Source organism: Durio zibethinus, chromosome 24 (assembly GCF_047325235.1).
Source record: "Durio zibethinus cultivar Kanyao isolate XHJ-2024 chromosome 24, ASM4732523v1, whole genome shotgun sequence".
Lineage (NCBI taxonomy): Eukaryota > Viridiplantae > Streptophyta > Magnoliopsida > Malvales > Malvaceae > Durio > Durio zibethinus.
In genome coordinates, this window is record NC_143185.1 from 18,713,618 (window position 1) to 18,739,519 (window position 25,902).

The window sequence follows — 25,902 nt, forward strand, 5'->3', positions numbered from 1 at the left end:
GTTGTTTCCAAAAGTCTACAATACTTGATCCCATATGAAAGATCTATCTAATTTGCTTGAATTATAAAACCCAACCAAATTTGATTTCACTTAAAATTAATAATTACCAATATGAATTTGAATAATTTGGAATATGAAAATACACGAATTCAAAGTTAAAATGATTTAGAACCCAATTTTGAAAATTAACTCGAATGTGAAACAATTGAAAATTGAAAATAAAAAAAATATTACTCTGTTTTAAGTTTTTTAATATCATAATTTTTAAGAATATGATCTGTATGCCATCTGAACTAATGCTCATTTTCAATATTAGGGAGTTTTATTGGCCGAAAGAAGTAGACTAACGCAAGGATTGTTGACTAGCTAACTTTCTGTGTGTTGCTTGGTATGGAATTTAACCTGTTGAAGAAATTGAAAACGGGAAATTTTAGTTAGTTAGAGTTCCACTATCTTTTTTCTTGGTACACGGTTGGATTTCCACTTTCACCATTAAGAATCCGATCCACCAAAAGCAACAGCCAAGGTACGTCAATAACTATTTGAGAGGTATATTTTGTACACTCTTCATTTTCCTAGTAACTTAAATCTCACATTAATCATCAGGAAACAAAAATCCCGTTTAGCTGTAATGCTGCTGGACCATAGATTGGAAAAACCTTTGTCATATATATATTTGGACAGTAGCTATAACATTTTCATTTTCCTTTTGCATCACCTGACGATATTGCGTGTAGGCGCAACCCAGGTGGCTTCATCATCAGTAGCTGTCTGATATAAGCACCAAAGACTAAATCTCCCCCCTTAGATTTCCTGTTGAGTTTTGCTGTAGAGGGTTGTTGTTTTTTCTTTTGGAAGTAAAGATGGGGAACTGTCAAGCAGCTGAAGCAGCAACCGTGGTGATTCAACATCCTGCGGGGAACAAGATCGAGAGGATTTACTGGTCTGTTAGTGCTAATGAAATCATGAGTTCAAATCCAGGGCATTACGTTGCACTTGTGGCAACCTCACCAACGTTAAAGAACGAAAATGGCACGCCATTGAAGCAGCTGAAGCTCTTAAAACCAGATGACACTTTGTTAATCGGCCAAGTTTATCGACTCATTAGCTTTGAAGGTAATTCATTACTTAATTTTTACATGTATAGTTTACCAAGGGGTCTTCTTTTTCTTGTTTTCATGATCTCGGGGTCTCTTTTAGATGTGTTGAAAGATTTTGCTGCCAAAAAGTGCGTGAAGCTTGGAAAACAGTTGAAAGGAGGAGGACTAGGGCTTGGGATGCAGTTAAAGAGAAAGGATTCGCCAACCGCTTCCAATCTGAATCCAAAACTTCACTCGGAATCTGAGAACTGTACTTCTGTTAAGGTGATAAAACAAAGCTCAAACTGTCAATACTACTCTTTCAAGTTTCCTGCAAAACTTGTCAATGCCTTTCCCTTGTGACAAATGTGGTTATAATTAGGAGAAAAACTAAGCTGAAAATTTTTAGGTAAAATTCTTGAAGTTTTTAACTAAAAATAATTAAATAAAAACTAAAATCGAAATATCTCATTACATATATTAAGTATACAAAATTTGAAAAAATTTGAAAAAATTTTGATATATATTTTTAGGTAGATATTTTTAGTAAAAATATTAACAGAATTTTTATTATTGAATAAGTATGGATTAAATTTAAATTATAAATAATATTTTTAACAATTTTTTTATATATTATTGATTTTCACATTAAATTTTATCAATTTATTGATTTGGATTTTTTATTAAAATTTTTATTAAATTATTTTTAAAAAAAACTTCACAAATTTCATATAAATTTTTTTCTCGTGATGTTACTTATATATGGGGACAGAATTGCTATAATCATATTCATTATGAGTTTTAGACTTTCTGAAAAAGCAATAGCTTATTAGTGAGGAAATATCTTAAATTTTGTTAATATGAAATGACTCTATACTTTGTTTTTATGCATTTTGTGGTGAATGTATGCAAGTGTGTCGCTTTCAAAAGTCGGTTAGACAGTAGGAGGTTGGCATATCTAAGAGAATTCAGTTCAATAGCTTATCTTCTTCCCCAGTAACAAAAGGGTTAACGCAAAGCTTCCAATTTGAATGGACAAGGCTAGTGAACAGGCCAATCCAAGTCGAGTAGAAAGCTTGGTTTCAAAATTGGCTAGAGTCCACAAACTTTTTATACAAATCAGTAACGGAAACCAACAATTAAAGTTTATGAAATTGTCGTTGTCTCCTATGGTGCCTTTGCCTTTGTCCTTTTTATTTTTAATCTTTTCCCTTCCTTCTCCCCTCTCTTTTGCAGCCGGAGCAGGAAGTTAGTAGACTGGGAAGCGGTGGTGGCAGCAGCAGTATGTACATGGGAAGTCATCATGGTGGTGGTGGGGGGAAGCAATGGAGGCCAGCCTTGCAGAGCATTGCTGAGATTGGAACTTGAACGCAATAGCTACACTCCCTCTTCCAGGACTACTACTGCATGCTTCCCCTGTCTTTCTCTCCCCACCCCTCCCTCACCCAATAAAAAGAAAACAATTATTTAAATCATAGCCATTTTATTAGAACCTACCATGTCACTCTTTCAATCCCTTCATATAGTATTCTCTTTTTCTTTCCCTTTCTGCAAATACTACAATGTTATAGTATTTGAATACGTATTTTTTCCTCTAGACTTAGAGGCTAGAGTTTGTGTTAGATGTAAAACCATTTGGACACTTAGAAGACAAATGTAATGAGCCATTTTCTACTGCAAAAACAACAGTAGCAGTAGTGTTACATTTGCTTCCTGGGAAACGTATGTATCTAATATTAAAGCAAATTCGTCAAATAATAATATTTCGTTTATAAAGTTTAAATTCAAGTCTCATTCTCGATAATATTTTTTAGTGGACGATCTATGAATTCAATGTAATTCTTTAACTTTGCGATCTGCCCTGCTCTAAACTTTTTTTTACCAAAAAAATTGCTTTGGTATTTTCTCTCAAAATACTTGAAAACGGAAGAAAAAAAATCTTTTTCTCTACATCTTTCTCCATATCACAAAGTGCCAGACATGGTAGCTTTCAAGTAGTAGGATACAAATTGAATAATCAATTACGTGGGGCCACAATCTCATTTTCATTGCAAAGAAACATTTTTCATGTGAGTACTTTCATAAAGGGGGAGGTTGATTGAAGTTTCGTGAGTTTTCTTGGGGGTTACATTTTGGAGGATTTGCTTCTAGTTTTTCTTTTACGCTATTGACACGTTGAAGTTGGTAAAGTTTGTGAAATTTTTTATTAGAAATAATTAAATAAAAATAAAAATTAATAAATTAAAAGATTTCGTTATATAAATTAAATATGTAAATTTTTTAAAAAAATTTTAATAAATTTTAATATACATTTTTAAATAAATATTTTAATAAAAATATTAACAAAATTTTTACTAAATAAGTATGATCAAATTTGAATTATAAATAATTTTTTTAATAATTTTTTACATATTCTTGATTTTCATATTAAACTTTATCAATCTATTAATTTAAATTTTTTATTAAAAATTTTATTAAATTATTTTTAAAAATAAATTTTATGAATTTCACTTAAAAAAATTTTATATAAGTTTTGTCATGCTTTTATTATGCCCTGATTATATTTAGCTTTTAGAGTCACCACATATTTGATTGAATGTCTGTGTTATTGTCAAGCGAAGGAAGTCAACTGCCAATTCAATTTGCATTATGATTTCAGAGTAATAATGGTAGATGAATCTCATCAATAATTTCTTTTATCTGAGTATTTTAAGAATATTTTTTAAAAAACTATTATATAAATAATTATTTTACTCAATGTATTAAAAATCATGAATAAAATTATAAAATTTTACATTTAATATAAAATTATTACTATAAATAATAATTAACTAACCCTAAAAAATATTCTTTGTACCATCTTCAGCAAAACCTTAAATAAAAATGAATTCGATTAACAGCTTAAAGTTAATTTATATATTATTTTAAAAATATTCATTTAATGCTTTGCTTTCACCAAATTCAATAAAATATAATACATTAATCATAATTTTTTTCCTTAAATATCATTTTAAACAAAAAATTATAAAATTTTATCTTAATAATTTTTTTTACATTTAGCACTACTTTCACCAAATTCAATAAAAATTAATATATAAATAATAACCTAATCTCCCACCAAAGGATTTTCCTTTGCCACGAGGGCATATCTTTGCTATCTCTTTTCAAGTTTAAAACAAAATAAATAAAACCTAAAATTTAGCTTAATTTATGTAATAAATAAATTTAGAGTTTAAATCTTATTTTTTTTTAACTTTTAATTTTCAATTTTTTATATTAAAAAAAAACTCACAAAATATTTTTAGGGGATGTTTGGTTTACAAACTTTTAAATTTTGAGAAGGCTAGTGATTTAAAAAAAAGTAATAATCATATTGAATTTTTTAATTTTAAGAAATATAAAATTTTTTTGTTTGATTTACAAAATTTAAAATTATCTAATTAATTTTTTTAATATATTGATGATGAGGATCATAAATAACACGTGATATTCATAAAATTATTTATTTAAAATTTTTATAATATATATTTTTTTAACTTGCAAATTATTTAATTAAATTAATATATATTTATATAATATTAAAATATATATATCAATTTGATAATTTATTAATACATTTTATACCACGTGTATTGAATATATATAAATTTTTACAATCAATTTAAGACATTTAGTTAATTCAATAAATTTAAATATATAAAATATTAATTTTTTTATAAAAAAATTTGAGAGTAAATAGATTATTCAATATCATAGATCAAAGTAAAATGTATCATACCTAACAGTTTAAAATAAATGATTGTAAATCATGCATTTGAAATGATTCCAATAAATAATCATTATCAAAATTTGAATCTAAGATTTTATCATTAAAAAAGACGAATTTAATATATTGAATCAATCACTTATTGATAATACTAAATTTTTTAATACAAAATTTTGAAAATTTTTTTTATTATATTTTCAAATAATAATGACAGGACAACAACAGGAGAATGACCACCATTATTGGATTAGTTTATCGAAAGCTAGGGACACTAATAAAAAATTAAATAATTAAAATTATAAAATATATTATGTCATCAATGATGAATGCATTAAATACATTAACGATGATAATTTAAAATATAATATTATATATAATATAAAAATAATTTAATTTAAAATTTTAATAAAATTTATAAATAAATTTAATAAAATAAAAATATATATTTTATATTTTTATATTAATATAAATTATAATACATAATTTTTATATAAAATATAATATAAATATATAAATTATTAATATTTTATACGATACAAATATAATTTTTTAACGGATTTTCAATTGAAAAGCAATCAGAGGAAACGCCAATGACATTCATTTATTTTCTTGGTGGAACTCAAAGTCGCATGAAATTGGGTGATAGAAACAAAGTTGTAGGACCCTGAGCCTATAACAGACGATGATTGTCCTTAACAAACGTGACAGGTTTTACGATTAATCGTCGTTTATTTTTGTGTAAATTACGTGCCTAAAAACAGTCATAGTTTCTATAAATAGTTTAGATAAACATAATAAATATGGATTATCTAATATAGATGATATTTATCATGAACAACTTTCGTCTATTTAAATATAAACGACGGTTATTATTATCTAACCGTCATTTATATGTATCTAAACAAGAATAATTGATTTATTGTTTTTATAATATATTTATTAACACGTTAATAACTATTTTTTTAATATTTTCATAATTTTTTTCAATTTAACTAAATTAATTTTTATATTTATATAACGTTTAACTTAATAAATTGTGTTTAAAATATATATCAATTTTATAATTCGTTAATACATTTTATATTTTTTTTATAAAAAATATATTTTCAATCTAAATATTAATTGAAAAAAATATTTTTATTATAATCATACATAATCTATATACGTTAATTATTATTATTATATTTTATCCAATAAAATAAAATTAATTATGCAAAAATTCAATTAAAAAATAAAATAATTGAATTAATCTTTATTTTATGTAAAATGTATTTTTTCATGCGTGATGCAAGTATCAAATTATTGAGACTTCAACGCCTCTATATGTCCTATTGCTCTTTGATTTATGACGTGCAAGTTTTGGATATTAAAGAGTATAATGTACATTAAATATCAATTATGGAAAACAAAAGAAAGATAAATTTTGTATTCTGTCATGAATTAAAAAAAAAACCTCAAAGAAAATAAAGATTTTTTTATTTTAAACTATATTTTCTTTTACCAATACTATTGGTAATTTTAAAAAAATTTTAAATATCATATTCTGTTAACCAAATGTGACAATCAAATTACAAAAAATTATCATAAGGAAAATCTCAAAGTCTGCAAATCAAACACACCAAGATTAATTAAAACCAATGATTTCTACAAATATTCCAAAAATTTTTTAACTAGTTTTATCTGCTGTTTCCTTTGTCGAACAGATCATCTCAAGAAGCCCTAAACGATTCCCCAATCATAATTGATGAAGGCAAGTGTAACTCACAGGAAAAGCAAATTGATTGCTAAAGATAAAGCAAAGAAGATTCTGAACTCAAAGAAAAATAATTTTTATTGGTAACAAGTTCAATTCTTACATAAGCAAAAACAACACTATGGGAAACCTTCACTGATGAGATGAACCGGATGCAGCAGATAGCCCTGGAATAGGAGGTGCAGAACCTGATGAAGCAGACGCTGGTGTAGTGCTTGCTGAAGGTGCATTCACAGGAGGCGGCGGCCTTGCTGGCCCAGAATGCTGATAATGTTGGGGTGGAGGTATTGCTGAATGATATGGTGGATACTGCTGATAAGGTGGCATTGGTTGCATGTACCCATACGGTGGATAATGCTGATGAGGATATTGCCCATGTGGCGGTGGTGGTGGCGGCATAGCTTGAGAAGGATAATGTTGCCCTTGTTGTTTTTCTGATCCAGATTTATTCTCCCCATCATGAGATGGAACCAGGGCACCCATCCTTTGAGGATCCATTGATGGATAGAAGGCTCTATCCAGCTGAGGTGGAGGTGGGATATTAAAATACTGCATAGGTGGGGGTTGGCCCTGCACACCAGACCCAGATGGCTGGAATTGATTCTGCTGCTGAGATATTACTGACCGGGGCAACATTCCACTATGAGCCACTGCTGCCTGCTGCCTGGCTCCCTCAGAGGTTTCTGACTCAGGTCTTGGTGCCTGGGGCTTACCCCACATTAGCTTCAGCCTGAGACCCTTTATGACTAGCTTGTTAGAAAGTTCTTCTGCAGCCTTCTCAGCTCCTTCTCTGGTTGTGTACGTTACAAAGGCACATGCCTTGTCAAGCACCATCTTTATCGATTCAATTTCACCATGGGCATAAAAGTTATCCCTTAAATCTTGCTCAGTAACCCTTTTATCAAGTCCACCCACATAAAGGGTTTTAATGCTTTCATCCTCAGGAGCTTCCAAAGAAGGCATTTCACCAGCCTTGTTAAGTAGCTTTAGTGCCACTGGATCATTCACTCTGCAGATATTTAGGGGGAAAAGTAGCGACAAAAAGTATCACAATATTAGAAAGTGTCAGCATGAAAAGCATCAATCTGCTTACGTGAGCAGTAGGTTTGTTGAAATAAATATTAAGTTTGTCAATGTATTGCAGTATTATGATTCATAACTAAAGATGAATATTAAAATGCTAAAAAACACACACACACACACACACACACAGAGAAAGACAGAATAGTTCATGGGTATGAAAATGTCTCCATCACTTCCAAAGACGTGTTGTTAAAAGACTTGGAAAAATGATTTTCATGACATGACCACTCGAACACTGTGACCAAATAAGAAAGTAATATTTGTTAGGAGTTAATACCTAATTACTACTCGAATAAAGCATCTTCCAATCAATAACCATCCTTGACCACATTTATCAAGTGTAGAATGAAGAAATCATGAAAACATTCTCAGGCGGGGTATGACATGAAGCAATGAGTAGGAGTGAAGGCTTTCCTTTGATGTATTAATCACTAATGAGGAGCTACTCATAACTGAGCAGAAAAGTCACTACTCATAATAAGATAGCCAGGCCCTCTTTTCGTATATGATAAATCTTTAGTTTAGTCACATATTAATTCTCTCGTAAGATATATGCCACATTATCAATGAAGTAAAGATTATCATGCTAACATATGCCACATCATCAATGAAGAAAAGATTACCAAGCTTAGAACAAAGTTCTATTAAAACTTTTATAGTTGGCAAAATATCAACAAAAATTGCACTTACCCATAGTAACGGTCTTTTATATTTTGCTGGGACAACTCCCCCGTTACTGGCATCTCATGCCTGTAAGGGCACTCAGCACCTCTTGTACATTCACCCCGCACGTAGAAACTGCAAATATGTGCTCGGTTTCTTTTGTAGTATGGTGTTGTTCTCTGAAGCTTCAGAATAGTGTCATTTGGCCGTACCTTCCCATATGAGGATTCATAATCTAAACCAGCTCTGGCCTGCAAACCACAAATTCACTTAAATAAGCAAAAGAGAAAAACACAAAAGGGAATAGAAGACCATAGCCATCTAAAACAAATAAATTAGGCACATTGAAAACCATTGAACTCCATCTCATTCACACTGCAATAAAAAGTTTAATTCTGCATAAAGATTCCCACATCAATAGAGTTTTAACATATCCATGTATAGAAAAGAAAAGATGAGTCAGAGAGAAGGTGAACACCAGAGATTTACTGAATATGGAACAGTAATTATAAAATAACAGTACACCAAAACAATTCCAGTGTTCATTACCATATGTTACAGTTTCTTTCAGAACTCTATGCCTACAAACAGCAACTATAAAAAAACAAAACCCTGAAAAGGAAAGCTATAATATATGATCATAAACATTATAACAATTTATTTTCATCGACGGCTGATAGTAAGTGACAACCAAAAATACCACAAATCCAAATGCAGAAGCAGTGAAGATGCCAAACTCAAACTCTCAGCACCAATTAATTGCAGGCTACTAAGTGGAAAAGGAAAAGAGATAGGGGTAATGCAACTTGAAATACCTACATGCTAAAATTATAGTATCAATGAAAAACTATATGCCAAAATCCACATGTCAACCGAAAAAATGTAAATAAGCACTTACATAGGTTTGACTGACATGAACATAAGAAAGCAAAAATTTCAGCTTTCAGTGTGCAAATCTCTAATAATGCATGATAGAAATGCAAAGAATCTTTACACCAAGTTTGCAATGTCAATGCTACATGCTCAAGCTATTGCAATGATAACTAAATGGATTGCATTCTATGAAGTAAACAGTTCACCTGGAAGTTACTTGAAAAATCTTATATAAGATGACAGTTTAAACAGCTTCACTTTCTTCATAAAGTGATACTAAAAGATAGCTGTTAAGCATGAAGATACATACCCTGCGATCATGCTCCTCAGCAAAATACTCTTTATTCACATCACTCTTCGGAATGGCATCATTGGAATTTATACTAAGAGCAGTATCCCGAACTTGAACTGGCAATCCGTATTCAAGATCTAAAAGGCAGACTTGACAAACATTTTTCAACTTACTGCATGTCTGACAAACCTCAGTTTTCTTATACCTTGACTCACGACCAGGCCTCCACCTAAAGACTGTAAATGGCCTCGTACAAATCTTGCACTCCTTATCATAATCTGCTTTAGTCTGTAGTGCAAAGTGTACAATCCATGAGATTAAGACAGAAATTTTCATTATTGAATGAGCAAAAGCAAAATTAAATTATCAGAAGATCATATGGTGAATCTATAGGTTTAGAACCATTGTCTAAAAGACTTAATCTTCGTAAAGCTCTTGCCACTTATGAAGATGCTGATTTGTGTTATTTTAACCAATGTGACAGTGAACATATGCAGGTTGGGAAATTTTAGATATGCATAAAAGCCAAACCGAAGACATATGTAAAAGGTAAAATCTTTAATAAAACCATATTAATAAATCAACTTATAATTTAGTTACAGAACACTTGGCTTTACCGTTTCCATATAAAAATACAATTTCAAAAGCCCCAATGGTGGCTGGAGAGAGAGTGAGAGAGAGAGTATTAAAAAGATAAGGATTAATACCATTCGGACATATGGATTGTCACCGAGGCATGACTCACAAATGATAGGGAAGTCGGAACGTTCCCAACCATCTGCCTCATGATCTCTTAACAATCTGTGTGCCATCGTATACTTTGCACCGAGTCCTGTAACTATTCACAGCCTTTGAATTTGCAGTCTATTTCCTTGATTCCTAATGCAAGTGAGGTTAAGAAACAAAGACAAGAATGCTGCATCAAAATATGACTAACAGTCTTCTAATATGAATTCACAGGTATAGTGGAAGCCATCAAACGCAATTCAAGAAACACATCAAAGACAAATACATGAACTTTAGCAGATATTTCTTACTTAATATACTATTTATTATAAGAAAATTTAAAAAATTCATTCAATTACTATTAACCATACTAACTCAGATAAAATATAAATTCATATATCAAATTATTTCAATAAAGTTTCAAAATTTCTTTTTTATTTTTTCCTGCATTTCCTATTCAAATTATTAAATTAAAATCATTTTAATTGATATAAACCAACTATAATAAGTAAATTATAAAATAAAAAAAAAGAGAAAAATGTTTGAAAGAAGGACAAAAGTAGAAAGAGGTAGTCTAGAAAGTACCTGAACCGCGATGAAGACAGTGGAAAGTGGCGATGGCGGTTTTGGTGGGGGCGCTGACTTTGGAAGCTCAACGGTGGAAGCGATCGGCAGGCAGAAGCGAGAGAGTACGGATAGAGAGGCGATTGCTTTGCGCAATTGCGCTCTTGATTTTTCCTTTTTTTTTTTAATTAATATTTTTGGAGATTGTGTGTTTGGGCTCAGATGGGCCCAGGTAAGCCCAACTTTCAACCGTCATTGGAAGGTCGGCTCTTCCGCCAGCCCAAAGCTATATATATCCCCCGAAATAGCAGAATTGCCCTCCATAAAAACTCGTATTTTCAAAACCGTGGCTTTCCTTCAATCGCCCGACCCCGGAAGAACAATGGTTACCGGGAAACGGGTGCGGAGCTCCGCTTTGCTTCTATGTCTAATCTTCGTCGCCTTTTCAACGTTTTCTCCCCTTTCCTTTGCCAACGAACTTTCTTTGGGTACTCCCTCTCCCTTCTTTTTCTTCTTTCTTTTTGATATGTTTATGTTATCGCTGTAAATTCTAAGAATTAGGGTTTTTTTTTCCCATTTAGAAATTAAAATTTTAAATTTTGATAAAATTAAAGGAATTATAAATCAAACGTTCAAATATCTTGTCAGTTTAGTTTGGCTTTTTTCAATTGCTGATAGTAATGTCTTAATAATGGAAAAATATTAAATTTTGATTATTTTCTATTATTCTATTATTTTTTCAGTTGTTGGGGAGTTTAATAAGACACTGCTGTTAACTCCTGCGTTGCAAGTGGAGGAGTCCCCTGGTTTAAAGCCAGGAACTAGAGCTATTTGTGAAAGAGTTCACGTTGATGGTTTGTCTAGGTTTAGGAATCTCAAGAAGTTTGCTCATTCAGTAAAGGTGAAGGTTTCACAAGGGAATTCCACCCTACGCAGGCTGAATGTTGAAGTTTGCTTCCATAGGTAAGTTGTTGAATTATGATGAGTTCATTAAAAGACAGGCTTAGAAGGCTTCTTTGGACTGAAAACAAACCAAATTTGAACTCTTTTTTCCAATTGTAAAGCAATTTTGGCTTAAGGCTACTATTTTTGTTTTGCAGGAATGCTTCACTTGGGATTGGGATGTGCCCTCAAGGCAAGTGGGAGAAGCTTTCGAAGGGTTTATGGGTTAAATCCATGTCTACTTTTGATCACAAGCTCTTGGATATACGGATAACCAGTTCATCTACACAGACCCTTGAGGTGTCCATTGAAGAGGGTGAGTTTTTTATCCTTCTGTCCCTCTTGCTTTATGTCCGACAATTGAAATTGCTAATCTATCCTCTTCTTTTGTTTATTTTCCTTTTTTCTTTTTTTTGTCTTTGCAGAATTTTTCCTATATCACATAATATTTTTAATATCAGGCATTGTGTTGTTGAGCTTGGCTCCTGCTCTAAGCCAGTCCTTAGTATTTTACTATGGTAGTGCCATGGCAGTTGGTGTCATCCTTGTGGTGTTGATAGTCCTGTTTCAGGTCAATAACGTTATTGATAAATTACTTGAAACTTCTTCAACTTGCACTCAATTATTTTATCTGTTGTGCTATCAATCTCTGATAAGCTTAATATTCTTATATTTGACAGGGAGTAAAGCTTCTTCCAACTGGTCGGAAGAGCTCACTTGCAATTTTTATATATTCATCTATGGTGGGTATAAACTGTGTATTTGCCGTGTCCTTTTTCTGTTGCTTTTTTTTAGTTTCTGTATGTATATCTGCATGTGCATGAGTATGTGTGTGCCTATGTTATCTTTAAATTCTTCTCACACATAATTTTGTCATCATTTTAGGTTGGGTTGGGATCTTTTCTTCTCCACTATTTGCCTAGATTGTTGCATTCAATACTTTCAGAGATGGGAATCAGTGAAGACATGTATAATCCTGTAAGTAAGTTATCCTATAAATATTTTGGTCACTTGCTTCATGTCTCTCTATGATGCAGAGCTAACAATGTCTCTCTAGAATGTTTGAGCTTTCATTGTTATCAAATACTATGTTCATGTTTGATGAGAGACACTGTAAATTTCAATAGGTAACAAGTGAACCATGGATGATGGAACTTGGAAGCTGACTTAACAGATCTCATGATTTTGGCCTTCAAATCAAAACTATTGTTCATATGATATTATTGCTTAAACGAAATGGTAAAGTCAAGTGGAGAATTGCTAAGGTTATGATAAGGGTTCTGTTATATTGAATTCTTCCTGTTTCTAGAAGATTATGGTGCGTAAGTTTTAATACTTGAGTAAATTATTTGAACTCTACCTGCTCTCTCCTATTTTTCCCCCCTTCCAATCATTGTCAATATTTTCTCTTTGCATATAGTTGTTCAAAATGGCAAAATAATCTTTGGGTTACTTTTTCCTCCTTAAAAAATGCAAAAATTCAGAATTGAATACTTGATTTGCAAGATTCCTTAGATTTATGCCTTTATTCTAGCTGGAGCAGGAACTTTGTGGATTTCTGATTTCTTCGTTTTTAGACTAGAGTTTCTACTTATACTCTATATTTCATGTGGTTCCCAGATTACAATAGGCATTATTTTTTTGTTTTGTTTTAACTTGGAATTGGTTACAGTTAGATGTTACATGTGACATGTAGTTTTTATGGTTCTGTGGTTTAAACTTGTATTGTTGTATGTGGTTACTGGTGATAAGATTTGCAAATGATTTCTTATAATAAACTGAATTGTTTTCTATATTTAAATTTTAGTTGGCTATATTTCTTCTGGGTTTTGTTGTTCTTGCTGGAGCTTGGTTGGGATTCTGGGTTGTCCGCAAACTTGTCCTGACAGAAGATGGATCAATTGACGTAAGCACATCTCACTTTGTTGCTTGGTCCATCAGGTTGTTTGCTGGTATTATGATCCTTCAGGTTTTTTCCACTTTACCAAATCTCTGAAATTTTCTTTTATTCAATTAAATTGTTCTCAGCAATGGTTAATTGTAGTTTCATTTTTTTTTTAAAATGTAACTCACTCTATGATTGCAGAGTTCTGAGGATCTCCTCCTTGCAGGAGAGGCATTATTATCTGGAATGATGCTCTCATCAGTTTTGCGTAAAGTCACTAGATATAGATTTCTGCGCCGGGTTTACAAGTACTCCTTTTTCTTTCTTTACCTTCATTGGGCTCAATCATTTCTATCATTATAAAAACTATGTTTGGATTTCATCTTTTGTACTTGTTCGTCTTGCATTGCTATTAGATTTCATTGCATAACATTATGTGGATTACTTCTGCAGGAAGTTGTTCAAATTAGTCAAAGTCATTGGAAGAAATACTCAAATTCTTGATTTATCACCAGATAAATATTCTCATGATGAACATATCTACAAGAGGCCTGAAGACTATAATTTTCTTAAGCAACGGTCTAAACACTTTCCCCTGGCTTCTTGCAATACTCCTGTGCAAGGTTTAGTTGATGATCCTTTTGTTTAGACATAGACTAAGAAAAGTTTGGTCTTTTGTCTATTGACCATGTCAGAAAATATCTTTATGTATTCTTTGCTTCCATTCCTTCAGGTATTACCGGCATGTCTTCTAGTCAGCTGTCACATATGGACTCTTATCCTTCCACCTTTCACAACACTCCAGAGCGGAGAAAATTTTCTGAAGGTAAGTGGGAGAAGTTCACTAGAGACTCCACAAAAAGGGCTGTTGAAGAGCTTGTTTCTTCACCTGATTTCAGAAAATGGGCTGCAGCTAATGCTGAGAGGATCACTGTAACACCCAGAAATAGTTCTGCGGGTGCTTCTGTCCGTCGTCATCGATGGTTCCTTTGGTCTTAAGTAGCTAATTATCAATTGTAGATTCCAGGCATTGCAATTGAAAGATGCTGGCAAACTCAAAACTAACATCCGGCGTTCTAAGGGCATTCCAAGGTTCGATTAGCCCGAGTACTGGAATGAATGAGAATGCTGCCAATGTTGTGCACTTGTACTATATAAAGTAGAATTCATGTAAAAAGTCTTCTGTCAGATCTAGGGACTAACAAGTTCTTTATTATCCTTCAACTCAGGGAAGGTCTCTCTCTCTCTCATGTCATGTGATGAAACTCAATACAAGGGTGATGATACTAGCTAGGGAGCCTTATTGTTAAATCTATTTTATACGAAAGAATAGCAGCGTTTTTCGCCAAAAGAGAAAAAGGAAAAGGCTCTTTGGTGACTTTCCAAAGAACGTCATTACGTCATTACGAAACAAAACTGATTTCTTTGAGCTTTGACGTATTGGCTGTGGATAGGGTGTAATTAATTCAGATCGATACAGTATTAAGTTTACATTTGAATTTAATTTAAAATTTGATTTAAACATAATTAAATTTTATTTATTTTTAGTTCAAATTCGATTTGAGATAAAAATTAAATTATTTGAATTTGTTTGATTAAATTTTATTAATACGTAAAAATAAATTTAATTTTTTTATTTGATAAAAGTTCGAGTATTTACGTTATTAGAGTTCGAGATTGAATTTTAAAAATTTTATTAATTAAAATAATTAAAATATATTAAAATAAAAATATTTAATTAAGTTTACGAATTATTTAAATTAAATATAAAAATATTTAAATTTGATTCAATTTATAAATTAAATTATTCGATAATAATCGAATCAAATTTAAATTTTATTTAAATTAAATTTAAATAATTTATGAGTATTAATATATTATTTATATTTGTGATCCTTTTTTTTATTTGAGTTAAGAAATTGCATTCACATGTTTGACGATTTACGTACAGTTGGCTGGATAAACAGGGAGAGGGTGAGCTAAGTTTCAAACTCAACAGTTGATTATCGAGCGAAAGAAAGTTTGAAAACCAAGAAATTGAAAGTTAAAAAAGTGCCTCCAAAGTAGAGAAAATAAATCACTTCAAGATTTTAGGAGGAAAAAACAGGAAACAGTAAAAGAAGTTTTTACCAGCAGAAAGGAAGGGTAGCAAACAAAGGAAAATTTCAATTTGGGTTTTATTGCCAGGATTTTTTTTTTTTTAGTTTTTCAAGTATGATTAAGGTTTTGACCAAATTATTAGATGAATTTTTTTTTGTTGAAAAAAATGTCTGAAGAAAACTTGGAAGAGGAAATTCCAATCTTTTGTGTGTGTTAACAAAAGTGAAAATGAAATTAACTTATTAAAGTTAAAAGAGAAATAAGATGCATGTATTTAAAATATAAAGCCAAAACGAACATTTCACATCAAATCATGTAAAGGGATAAACTTTACCAAATGATCATGATGTAAAATGCATGGTATATGATTTCCCAATGCTTTTGGTTTTTGGATGGAGGCAATGTACCCTCTGCTCTGCTTTGCTGGACTGCAAAGCAATAGTAATGGTATCAATTGAACTGAAAAGAAAAATAATAGTATCGATAAAGTGAATCAAATGGAGTAAAATTTTTAAAAAATATTAATTTTTATATATTTATTTTAATATTGATATTTATTGTTAATAAAGTCTTTATTATTATTTATAAACAAAAAGAAGCTTTGGCTTCACTTAAAGCAACTACCCGAATAGTCGGTTCCACTCCATAGAACAACTTCTAGGTGAAACTGGAAACCACGCTTCAACAGTTCAAGTGTTCAACTATACATTGAACTGTGAAAGATTCCAATTCCTTTACATAATGGATTGGGGATCGTCTTTTTCTTTTCTTCATCATCATAAAAAGCTATTCGTCCCTTGAAGAGTGAAGAGTCGGTTTAGCATCTATACAAACTTCTTCCAAGCTTCCTCAGGCTTAGCTTTTGTTACCCCCGATTCTCAGTAACCCAGGGTTTGTTTTTGTGTTTTGATCGAAGTTTTGTTTTTCTTTGTTCAGAAGACACAAAAAAGAAAATTCTCAAGATCAAGAAATCCGTTAAGATAGAAAGATTTTAAAGAAGAAGAAGGCAAAGATGAGTTACTACAATCAGCAGCAACCTCCTGTTGGTGTTCCTCCTCCTCAAGGTATTCGTTCTTTAACTCTGATTTTGAAAAGGTCTGTTATATTTGGTTTTCTTTTGGAAGATTGACAATCTCTTTTTGTTTTTCATGGGATTTTTTTAATGTTATTATTATGGATTTGCAGGGTATCCTCCAAAGGATGCATATCCACCGCCAGGGTACCCAGCTGAAGCTTATGGCTACCCGCCTCCACAGTACGTAGCTCCTCCTCCTAGACAGCAGCAGGATACCAGTTTTCTTGAAGGATGGTAAAAAATCTCTCTTTCTCTTTTTATCTCTTTCAAGCATTCGATCAGAACTAGTATTGATGTTACTTGTTAATTAGTTCCATGTCGGGTTAACATAATTTTACTCTCCAATCTGCATATAGACTATTGATTATATGTTGATCTTCCAAAGAGAATATGGTTTTCCAGGGCTTGTCTGATGGTTGATTTTGTCTAAATCTAAACCAAACTTTTTCTTTTTCCAATGGAAAATTGTAGACTTCAATTCTTTCCTTCATTCATGAAAAGTTCAGTTCTTTTCAGCCATGCATTGCATGATATGCATCCTATTCCAATTTGAAGAGTTAGAATCAAATGATAGGGTCTCTAACTTTTGGTTTCCTACATCAGGATTATCAAATTCTCAATATCACTCATTGTTATATGACTGGTTTGGTTACATTTAATTCGTGAAGAAGTAATTCTTGCAAGTAATCATGATTAATATTTGTTGCAAAAAGCTGTAAAACTGACTTGATTTTGGTGTTGTTTCTTCTGCAGCTTAGCAGCACTCTGTTGTTGTTGCCTTCTGGATGCTTGCTTCTAAGGAGAATGAAGTGATCAGCTTGGTCATTTGTCAACTGTCGATCATCCTTAACTCCAATTAAGGGAAATTAATTAATTACTTTTATCTAATGTGTATGGATTTTTTTTTATTTGGTTTTGAATGTATAACATGGTAGATTTATATCCATAAACTACTCGATTTTCATCTAATGTGTATGGATTTTTTTTTATTTGGTTTTGAATGTATAACATGGATGTAGCATATTTCGAGGTTCAGTTCCTTTTGTAATTCATGAATGAATTTTATTCTACATGTGAAGAAAAAATCTAGATTGTTGTTTCTGAGAAGTGGAAGAGAAGGGCACATCTTCTCATCTTCTCACTTGTGCTTTAGGTTTGTTTCGATTATTCTCTTCCACTTCCACTTTTTAACAGGTTCCTTTCCATGCTATTCATTTACTATTTTTAGTTGAGCATCAAGGGAAAAATTTAGGGGAAATTTTTTAGGTGAAATTCATGAAATTTTATACTAAAATTGATTAAATAAAAATTAAAATGAAAAAGATTTTATTACATAGATCAAGTGTTCAACTTTTTGAAAAAATTTTAATAAATTTTATAGATAAACATTTTTAATTAAAATTTTGATAAAATTTTTATTGTTGAATAAATACAAATCAAATTTTAATTCTAAAATGTATTTTCAAATTTTTTTTTTACATATCAATTTATTTTTTTATTTAAATTTTTTGTTAAAATTTTTATTAGATCGTTTTTAACGAAAAACTTTACAGATTTCATTTAAAAATTTTGTATAAGTTTTTCTTTTGCAATAAAAGGTTTTTAAGTTCTTTTATACATAACTTTTTCATATCAATATAAATAAATTTATTTATATCCACCTTAGCAAGTTAATAAAAAATTATCTTTCCTAATCTTTTAATGAATTGGAATGAAGGTAGTTAATATCGAAATAAACTCTCTTGCTACTTGAGATTAAACTTTCTTAAAAGCATATTAATTGTTTGGCAATTTGGTGCTAATTGCTTCACAAATGTCAAGTATTAATCAAGCAATTAGCATCTTAGTATTCTTTTAATTAAAAAAAGTATTCACAAATAAATTTTTTTTTTTTGAGTGGTTTCTTGAAGTTGTCCGAAATGGATAAAAGAAGAAACATGCCTAGATGCCCTAAGAATCTTTGCCGAAATAATTGAGAATAATGATCTTTTTCTTTTTGTCACCATTTCTTCACCGTACTGATTTTATTCGGATGCTTTTTGACGTTAGGGGAAGTAGAGCTGAGTACTGGCTGTTTCTATAACTTTTTTTTTTTTTTTTGCTACGTATTTTCGTTTCTGTTGCAGCAGAACAGAAGACAATTGTGCTCAATGGTCCAAACTTGATATTTTGGATTCCACTTGTGTGATAGAAATAAGTTTTACCTTTTAATCATAAACTTTTCTAATTTTCTTGGAGCTAGTTATATATAAGGTTAAAGAGCATAAGAAATCAAATCAGAATATATTCCGAATGAATATTAACAAATAATCAAAAATTAATATTTTTTAAGTTCCAAATTATTTAAATGTTATTGACTTTTATGTAGCTTAAGAAATAAATTTTGATTTTAATATACTTAATTAATATTAAATTTTAAAATTTTTTATAAAATTAAAATTTCATAATTCTTAATATCAAAAAATAAAAAAATGGGATGGAAAAAAATATATCAATCATATGATCTATTAATAAAATATTAAACTCTTAATATCAATAATTAAAAATCAAATCTTAATAATTTCAAATATAAAAAATATAATTATACATTACAGGTATGTAGGAGAATTATTTTTATTAAAATGAAATTTATATATTATTTAATTTTTTTAAAAAAAATTTTTTTATTTGTATTCAAATATTTACTAGTACTACTTTTTACCACAAAAAAAAAAAAGTAAGTAATTGAAAATTTTGCATTAATCCCGTACATATTTCAGCTGAACCAGAAACTTCCCTGAAAACAAGACTGATGCATTTGAATTTTCCCAGAAAACAGCCCCAGTGCAAAGCAAAAAATTCCAGCATATACGAAATGATTTGAAAATTGTTTTTAATTAGTTACATTATGAACAATTTTACATTGTAAGAAAAGTAAAGCATATTCCAGAAGATAAAAATAAAAAAATAAAACAAGGAATGGGATATTCGGATTGAGATTTGATCATGTTATAACTGAATATATACTACTTACAATAATGCATGTATTATACACATTCTTTTCTTCTCAGAACTTTCAACAAAAAATCTTTTGTTTCCCAATATCATGTATATAATCTGTTGATTCCTTTGACATTTTATCAACCAGAGAAATTAAAAGCCTGATTACTAGAAAAACAGCAAAAGCCATGGGGCCACCACCATGTGCTTCAAATTCCCAGGTCAGTTAGCTTGTCGTCTTCTTCTTTTTTCAACCCTTCCCTTTCCCTATCGTTCCACCTCTTCACTCCAGCGTTCAGCCGCATTTCCTGGTTTTTCTCTCAGCTGATACATGGCAACTGCTGTTAAAGTAAGTCCTGCACGGATGAATTCCCAAGCAAACTATGGGAAATTTTGCAGTTCATGTCGAAGCAATAATAAATTGAGTTTCCAAAGGAGTATGTTTGATCATGGTTGGAGAGGAATATTGGTGAGGAAGGAAATGAGAAGATCGGTGGTTAAAGGGTGTGAGTGGAAAAAGCATAATAATACTAATAACAATGGCTGCTGCGGGAAGTTCTATGATATTACGGAGGAAGAGTTGAGGTTTGTGGAAGTGCTCAGGGAAGCTCAGTCCTATGTTTATTTGCATCGAGGAAGCACATTTGTTTTGCTGTTATCAGGAGAATTTGTTGCTAGTCCATATCTGGATACCATACTCGAGGTCTCCTCTCTCTCTCTCTCTCTCTCTCTCTCTCTCTCTCTCTCTCTCTCTCTCTCTCTCTCTCTCTCTCTCTCGCTGAAAATTAGCTGAAAATATTAAATTACATGAATGAATTTAATCTTAAAAATTACTTTATTTTATGTTTTATTTAGATTTTTTTTAATTAAGTCTAACAATAAAATCATATGACAGGACGAGATGACGATGAGTTCAAAATTTCTGCCCATTAACCAACCAAATTTTTAAACTTTTCATTAACTCAAATGAAACATTAACAATTTAGATCAATTCTTTTTAAATAAATTTAATTTTTTTTATAAAAAAATTACTTTAGGTTTTTAATAGGAATAAGAAAATTTATTTTTACTTAGGTAAAATATTGGTTTTTCGATCTTCGGAATGTTTTTTTTTTTTTTATCATGAGTAATTATCAGATTTTTTATTAAATTTTTAATTTATTTTTAAAATTTTTATATTATTTATTTAATTAAAAAATATTACATTTATAATTTTTTTTTAAATTCGTAATTTTTAAATGTTAACTTTAATAATATATTAATTAATTAAAAAATAATCGACTATTAATTATGTGATTTCATCCCATTCAAAACAAATTTCATGTACTAGTTCTTATTTTTCCCCACTTTGCCATATGTAATTTTTTTCTTAAGAATACTCAAAAAAAAAAAAAAAAAGTGCCGTATTAACCTTTTATCGATAACCGCTCGGCGGGGTGGCTTCTCCTTTGCTCCCTCTGCAACTAAAGAAGGCACGTGTCATAACCAGACACTGTTTTTCTCATTTTCTGAAATGTAAGACGAAAAAGGCTTGCTACTTCCACCGTTCCACGCTCTAACCAAACTATTCAGGGTTGCCACGATGGCCGCTTCATGCTCAACGGCTCGCGTCCCCCTCTTCTCTCTCGCCCAAGCCAAACTTTTTTCATGCCGCCACGCCTTCGAAAACGACGTCCTAAGACTAAAACCAGAGCTGAAGTTCAGGACTCATTTTCTTAAACCCGAAACCGTGTGCAAGCGAGGTGATTCGTTTAAGCGCAATGTGATTAACGAAGAAGATAGCGTGGAGGGGACTTATAACTCCCTTGACGATAAGCAGTTTGTGCGGTGGTTCCGTGAGGCTTGGCATTACCTCTGGGCACACCGTGGCAGTACTTTCTTTGTTATTATTTCCGGCGAAATCGTTGCTTCCCCCTTTTTGGACGCCATTTTGAATGCAAAGACAAAATTTAAAAGCTTCTGGATTTTTTTATGGTCAAGGTTTTATTTTTTTTTTTCAATTTGCAGGATATTGCGTTTTTGCACCACCTAGGGATCAGATTTGTTATTGTTCCTGGAACTCACGTGCAAATCGACAAGCTTTTGGTCGAGAAAGGTGGGCCAAACAAAAAACGACACCGTTTCATGTTCTTACTTGGATTTTTTTTATAATATCTTGTAGTATTATTTGTCTTTATTGTAATTACAATCCTATTCAATTTTAAAGCTTTGGCCATATTTAGAAACATCTTTTCTAATTTTAGCGCATGTTTTGGTTAGATAATTCATTGTTTGTTTCACTTAAACTGTGATTAAACTTTTTGTTTGCATGATCTATGAAAATTTGCAGGGCATGAACCAAAGTATGATGGTAGATATAGAATAACGGACTCGGAATCTCTGGCTGCTGCAATGGAAGCGGCAGGAGGGATTCGTCTAATGATAGAGGCAAAACTTTCTCCTGGACCTTCCATATGTAATATTCGTCGACATGGTGATAGTAGCCGTTGGCACGACGTTGGTGTCAGCGTTGCTAGTGGTAACTTCCTTGCAGCCAAGGTTAGAATGCTTCTGTTTGGAAAATAACATTTGGATTTGGGTTGTGCTTGTATGTGCATTAATATTATTCTCTTTGAGACAATGACTATATCCTTGTAAATTGAGGAGAGTGAATATATTTCTTTTATGTCATATATGCATGTACATGTAAAGTGATGGGTTGCCTGCAAAGCATGTTTTTGCTACGTGCCCTTTGTCAATCTTGTTAAATCCTTTTGCAGAGAAGAGGAGTTGTCGAAGGTGTTGATTATGGAGCAACAGGTGAAGTAAAGAAAATAGATGTTGCTCGCATGCGTGAGAGGCTTGATGGTGGTTGTATAGTAATATTAAGCAACCTGGGGTATTCTAGCTCTGGAGAAGTTTTGAATTGCAAGTATGCTGTGTAACTTTTAATGGTATTTGGTTGCAGCTTGCTCTTATATATTATCCAATGAACTAAAATTCCTTGATTTATCACTCCAAATCAACTTTTTGGGGGGGGAAATAAATCACATTCTGCAATTTTTTTAGTACCTACTATTTATTGGGCAGGTCATCAGCATTGAGAAAACCCATATTTTCCCCTTTTACTATTTCTATCTTCATTTATTTTATCCAAGTTGTTTTTGTCATATACAAAGGGATCATTTAATTTGCTGTCTCAGTAGGTGCCTTTGAAGGATTACAAGACACCAATCATACCGGAAAAGAAACCCAACTCTGGAAGTTACAATTCCTTGTGGGGTTGAACATACGAAATATCTCAGCATGAGCAGTTCTTGAATTTGTTGCATGTGTGTTTCTATTTTGTAAACTAGTTCTAATTTAACTAAATATGTTTGCTTTATGGTGCACCTTGACTTGGCTAAAAAGTTTTGTTTTACTTTCCAATGATTCAAAGCCTGATTGCTAATGCTTTATGTTTCATACATTTCAGCACATATGAAGTTGCTACGGCTTGTGCATTAGCTATTGGAGCAGATAAGCTTATTTGCATAATAGATGGTCCGATTTTGGATGAGAATGGACGACTTATTAATTTCTTGCCTCTTCAAGAGGCAGATATGTTAATCCGTCAACGGGCCAAGCAAAGTGAGATAGCGGCTAAATATGTGAAAGTTGTTGGTGAAGAAGATCTCACTTGCATTGGAAATAGTGATTCTATTGCAGTTGTACACACTTCACAGAATGGGAAAGCTCTTAGTAATACATGTAATCCAATCTTTCAGAATGGCATTGGTTTTGATAATGGCAATGGACTATGGTCTGGAAAACAGGGCTTTGCTATTGGAGGTCAGAAGCGGCTAAGTCAACAAAATGGTTACCTTTCAGAGTTGGCTGCAGCAGCTTTTGTCTGCAGAGTAAGTTCAAATAGTTTGTCTGCCAGCTTACTAAATTTAGATGCTTTCCCATGCAAAAGCAATTGCTTTGCCAAGCAAAAACAATATGCCAATTGTATTTTCTGCTTTCATTGCCAGGGTGGTGTACAAAGAGTTCATTTGTTAGATGGGACTATTGGTGGGGTCTTATTATTGGAACTGTTCAAAAGAGACGGAATGGGGACAATGGTGGCCAGGTATTTAATGTTTGCAGTGAACTTGTTGGTTAACATTATGGGAAAATACGCATTTGCCTTAGGCATTGTGTACCAAATATAGTAGTTAATTTGCCATGTATCTGCATTTGCTTTGTGAGTTCTCAATCTTTGCATGAGCGGTAGCCTATTCGGATGTTTTAATGGGCTCTGCTCCTCAGGTGGAGAGCTAAACCAAAAATGGATGTTATATGCAACTAAGTATAAGTTTTCAGAAGAGTTATAGGTACATATTGTTTGAATTTATTGATAATTTAGAGGACTTTCTAGTATTTTCACAATTTTTTTTCCAACTTAAATGTTTTGGAGTAGCATGTGATATTTCCTAGTTAATTCCTGGGTCATGCATTAAGCACTGATCAGTTTCATTACATTTGGCAACAGACAAACTGGACGGATATGTTGTTCTGATATCCTTTTTCCAAGGATTAGGGATCCCAAAGTATCTTCATGTGGCTGACATTTGTTAGTTTACATGATATGCTGTTGTGAGATTTACTAAGTCATTAAGCATTCTTGCATTGAATTTGCTGACTTCAGTGTTGCTTGCTATTTAGTGATCTATATGAAGGAACTAGGATGGCTAAGGTGACAGATCTCGCTGGAATCAAGCAAATCATTCAACCTTTAGAGGAGTCCGGCACATTGGTTCGCAGGAGTGATGAGGAGGTCCGTGCTGCTGTTTTAGACTTTTGTTTGACAAATCTAACTCTCTCGTTCATGTATATACTTTTTCAATAATCCGCATGTTGTAATAAGAATAAAAGTTTGGTCCTATTTTGCATGGTTTATTTTTTCTACTGGTTCTTGGATGCTTTAAACTAATGGTAGTTGGAAAAAATCCCTTTATTCTTTTGTGCCGGAGCCAACATCTAAATATTAAATTCTTCTGTGGCTTTTTGTTTGTGCAGCTACTTAAGGCCATAGATTCATTCCTTGTTATGGAAAGGGAAGGTCAAATCATTGCTTGTGCTGCTCTTTTTCCGTTCTTCAAGGACAAGTGTGGGGAAGTTGCCTGTATTGCAGTTTCTCCTGACTGCCGAGGACAAGGACAGGGAGATAAACTGCTTGGTATGATGTTTAACATCTGTAGCTTCACTGCTTATGTCATATGGGACATCATCATACTTTGCTACTGATTCTGGTTTGTTAGCTCAGTTCTTTATCTTACGGAAGCATCTTTACAAATTTGAAACAACAAAAACAACAACATCATCAATAATAATAATAATAATAATAATAATAATAATAATAATTTTAGAGATGCACCTCCAACAAAGCACCTTTTTAAGCTGCAGGATTGCATATAAAAGATTTGCTGATAAGTTCAGTTCCCACAATCTGAGCATAGAATGATGCTGGATTTGCATCTGATTGTGATTTTTGTTTTTATGAGCATCACTTTAATGTGATTTTACTATAGGATATTTGTTTGTGGGCAACCAACCATATCATTCCTAATAATAATTCTAATTGATATCAATCAAAATTTGTGCAGATTACGTTGAGAAGAAGGCTTTCTTCCTTGGATTAAGTATGCTTTTCCTGCTTACAACTCGTACTGCTGATTGGTTTGTATTTTTCTCCACTACTTATGAATTCTATACGATCTCCAAAAGGAGGCAATTGCATCTCTTATGGTTTATAAAATATGTCCAGGTTACTTATGTCCATTATCACTTTGAGAGAGTTCGTCTTTCAATTTATGGCCTTTATTATTATGTCCAGGTTACGGGTATACAAAACTATGCCAATACTCATCACTTATGGTGCTCACAGGTTCGTTCGGCGCGGCTTCAGAGAATGCAATATTGACATGATACCGTATGAAAGGAGGAAAAAGATTAATCTATCGCGTAAATCCAAATATTACATGAAGGAGTTGGTACCAGGTCGAAGTGGAATTACTGCTGATAGAGCGTTTAAATGACCTTGCAACACAGCTAACCAGGCCTGCATCGAGGATTTTTAACCTCATCGCTCTGGTAAGCTACTGATCAGGGGATTCTCT

General features: G+C 31.9%; 4 protein-coding genes and 2 long non-coding RNA genes across 10 annotated transcripts; 4 read left to right on the forward strand and 2 right to left on the reverse strand.

Moving 5' to 3' along the window:
* Positions 1–374: 374 nt before the first annotated feature.
* Positions 375–2,867, forward strand: LOC111316179 (uncharacterized). Its single transcript, XM_022918192.2, has 4 exons — positions 375–526; positions 738–1,116; positions 1,201–1,364; positions 2,316–2,867. Exons 2-4 carry the CDS (start codon positions 864–866, stop codon positions 2,445–2,447), a joined length of 549 nt encoding a protein of 182 aa, XP_022773927.1. The 5' UTR covers positions 375–526; positions 738–863; the 3' UTR covers positions 2,448–2,867.
* A 3,783-nt stretch (positions 2,868–6,650) lies between these two features.
* LOC111317046 (zinc finger CCCH domain-containing protein 40-like) lies at positions 6,651–10,959 on the reverse strand. The gene is made up of 5 exons (XM_022919360.2): positions 10,821–10,959; positions 10,217–10,388; positions 9,528–9,797; positions 8,372–8,595; positions 6,651–7,607 (listed from the first exon to the last, which is right to left on the reverse strand). Exons 2-5 carry the CDS (start codon positions 10,319–10,321, stop codon positions 6,731–6,733), a joined length of 1,476 nt encoding a protein of 491 aa, XP_022775095.1. The 5' UTR covers positions 10,322–10,388; positions 10,821–10,959; the 3' UTR covers positions 6,651–6,730.
* Positions 10,960–11,126: 167 nt separating this feature from the next.
* LOC111317047 (uncharacterized) lies at positions 11,127–14,917 on the forward strand. Of its 2 annotated transcripts, none has more exons than XM_022919361.2 (10): positions 11,127–11,287; positions 11,543–11,762; positions 11,900–12,057; positions 12,167–12,312; positions 12,422–12,484; positions 12,627–12,719; positions 13,549–13,710; positions 13,828–13,934; positions 14,080–14,249; positions 14,360–14,917. In XM_022919361.2, the coding sequence occupies exons 1-10, from the start codon at positions 11,182–11,184 to the stop codon at positions 14,623–14,625; spliced, it is 1,491 nt and encodes a 496-aa protein (XP_022775096.2). In that variant the 5' UTR covers positions 11,127–11,181; the 3' UTR covers positions 14,626–14,917. The 2 variants fall into 2 exon arrangements, with proteins under 2 accessions (XP_022775096.2, XP_022775097.2); XM_022919362.2 differs by having other exon boundaries at positions 11,130–11,287; positions 12,203–12,312.
* A 1,398-nt stretch (positions 14,918–16,315) lies between these two features.
* LOC111316180 (uncharacterized) lies at positions 16,316–17,836 on the forward strand. The gene is made up of 3 exons (XR_002693391.2): positions 16,316–16,790; positions 16,912–17,035; positions 17,555–17,836. It is a non-coding gene; the product is annotated as an uncharacterized LOC111316180 (long non-coding RNA).
* Positions 17,837–19,773: 1,937 nt separating this feature from the next.
* Positions 19,774–21,329, reverse strand: LOC149512012 (uncharacterized). Its single transcript, XR_016333161.1, has 2 exons — positions 21,192–21,329; positions 19,774–20,136 (listed from the first exon to the last, which is right to left on the reverse strand). It is a non-coding gene; the product is annotated as an uncharacterized LOC149512012 (long non-coding RNA).
* Positions 20,112–25,876, forward strand: LOC111317048 (putative amino-acid acetyltransferase NAGS2, chloroplastic). 4 transcript variants are annotated; one of them, XR_016333160.1, is made up of 10 exons: positions 20,112–20,483; positions 21,788–21,875; positions 22,110–22,318; positions 22,540–22,691; positions 23,235–23,658; positions 23,776–23,873; positions 24,449–24,560; positions 24,803–25,035; positions 25,390–25,462; positions 25,671–25,735. XR_016333160.1 is itself a non-coding variant. In XM_089753524.1 (10 exons), the coding sequence occupies exons 1-10, from the start codon at positions 20,112–20,114 to the stop codon at positions 25,819–25,821; spliced, it is 1,839 nt and encodes a 612-aa protein (XP_089609650.1). In that variant the 3' UTR covers positions 25,822–25,876. The 4 variants fall into 4 exon arrangements, 3 of the variants coding, with proteins under 3 accessions (XP_089609650.1, XP_089609651.1, XP_022775102.2); XM_089753524.1 differs by having other exon boundaries at positions 24,803–24,962; positions 25,671–25,876; XM_089753525.1 differs by having other exon boundaries at positions 24,803–24,962; positions 25,390–25,425; positions 25,671–25,876.
* Positions 25,877–25,902: the final 26 nt, after the last annotated feature.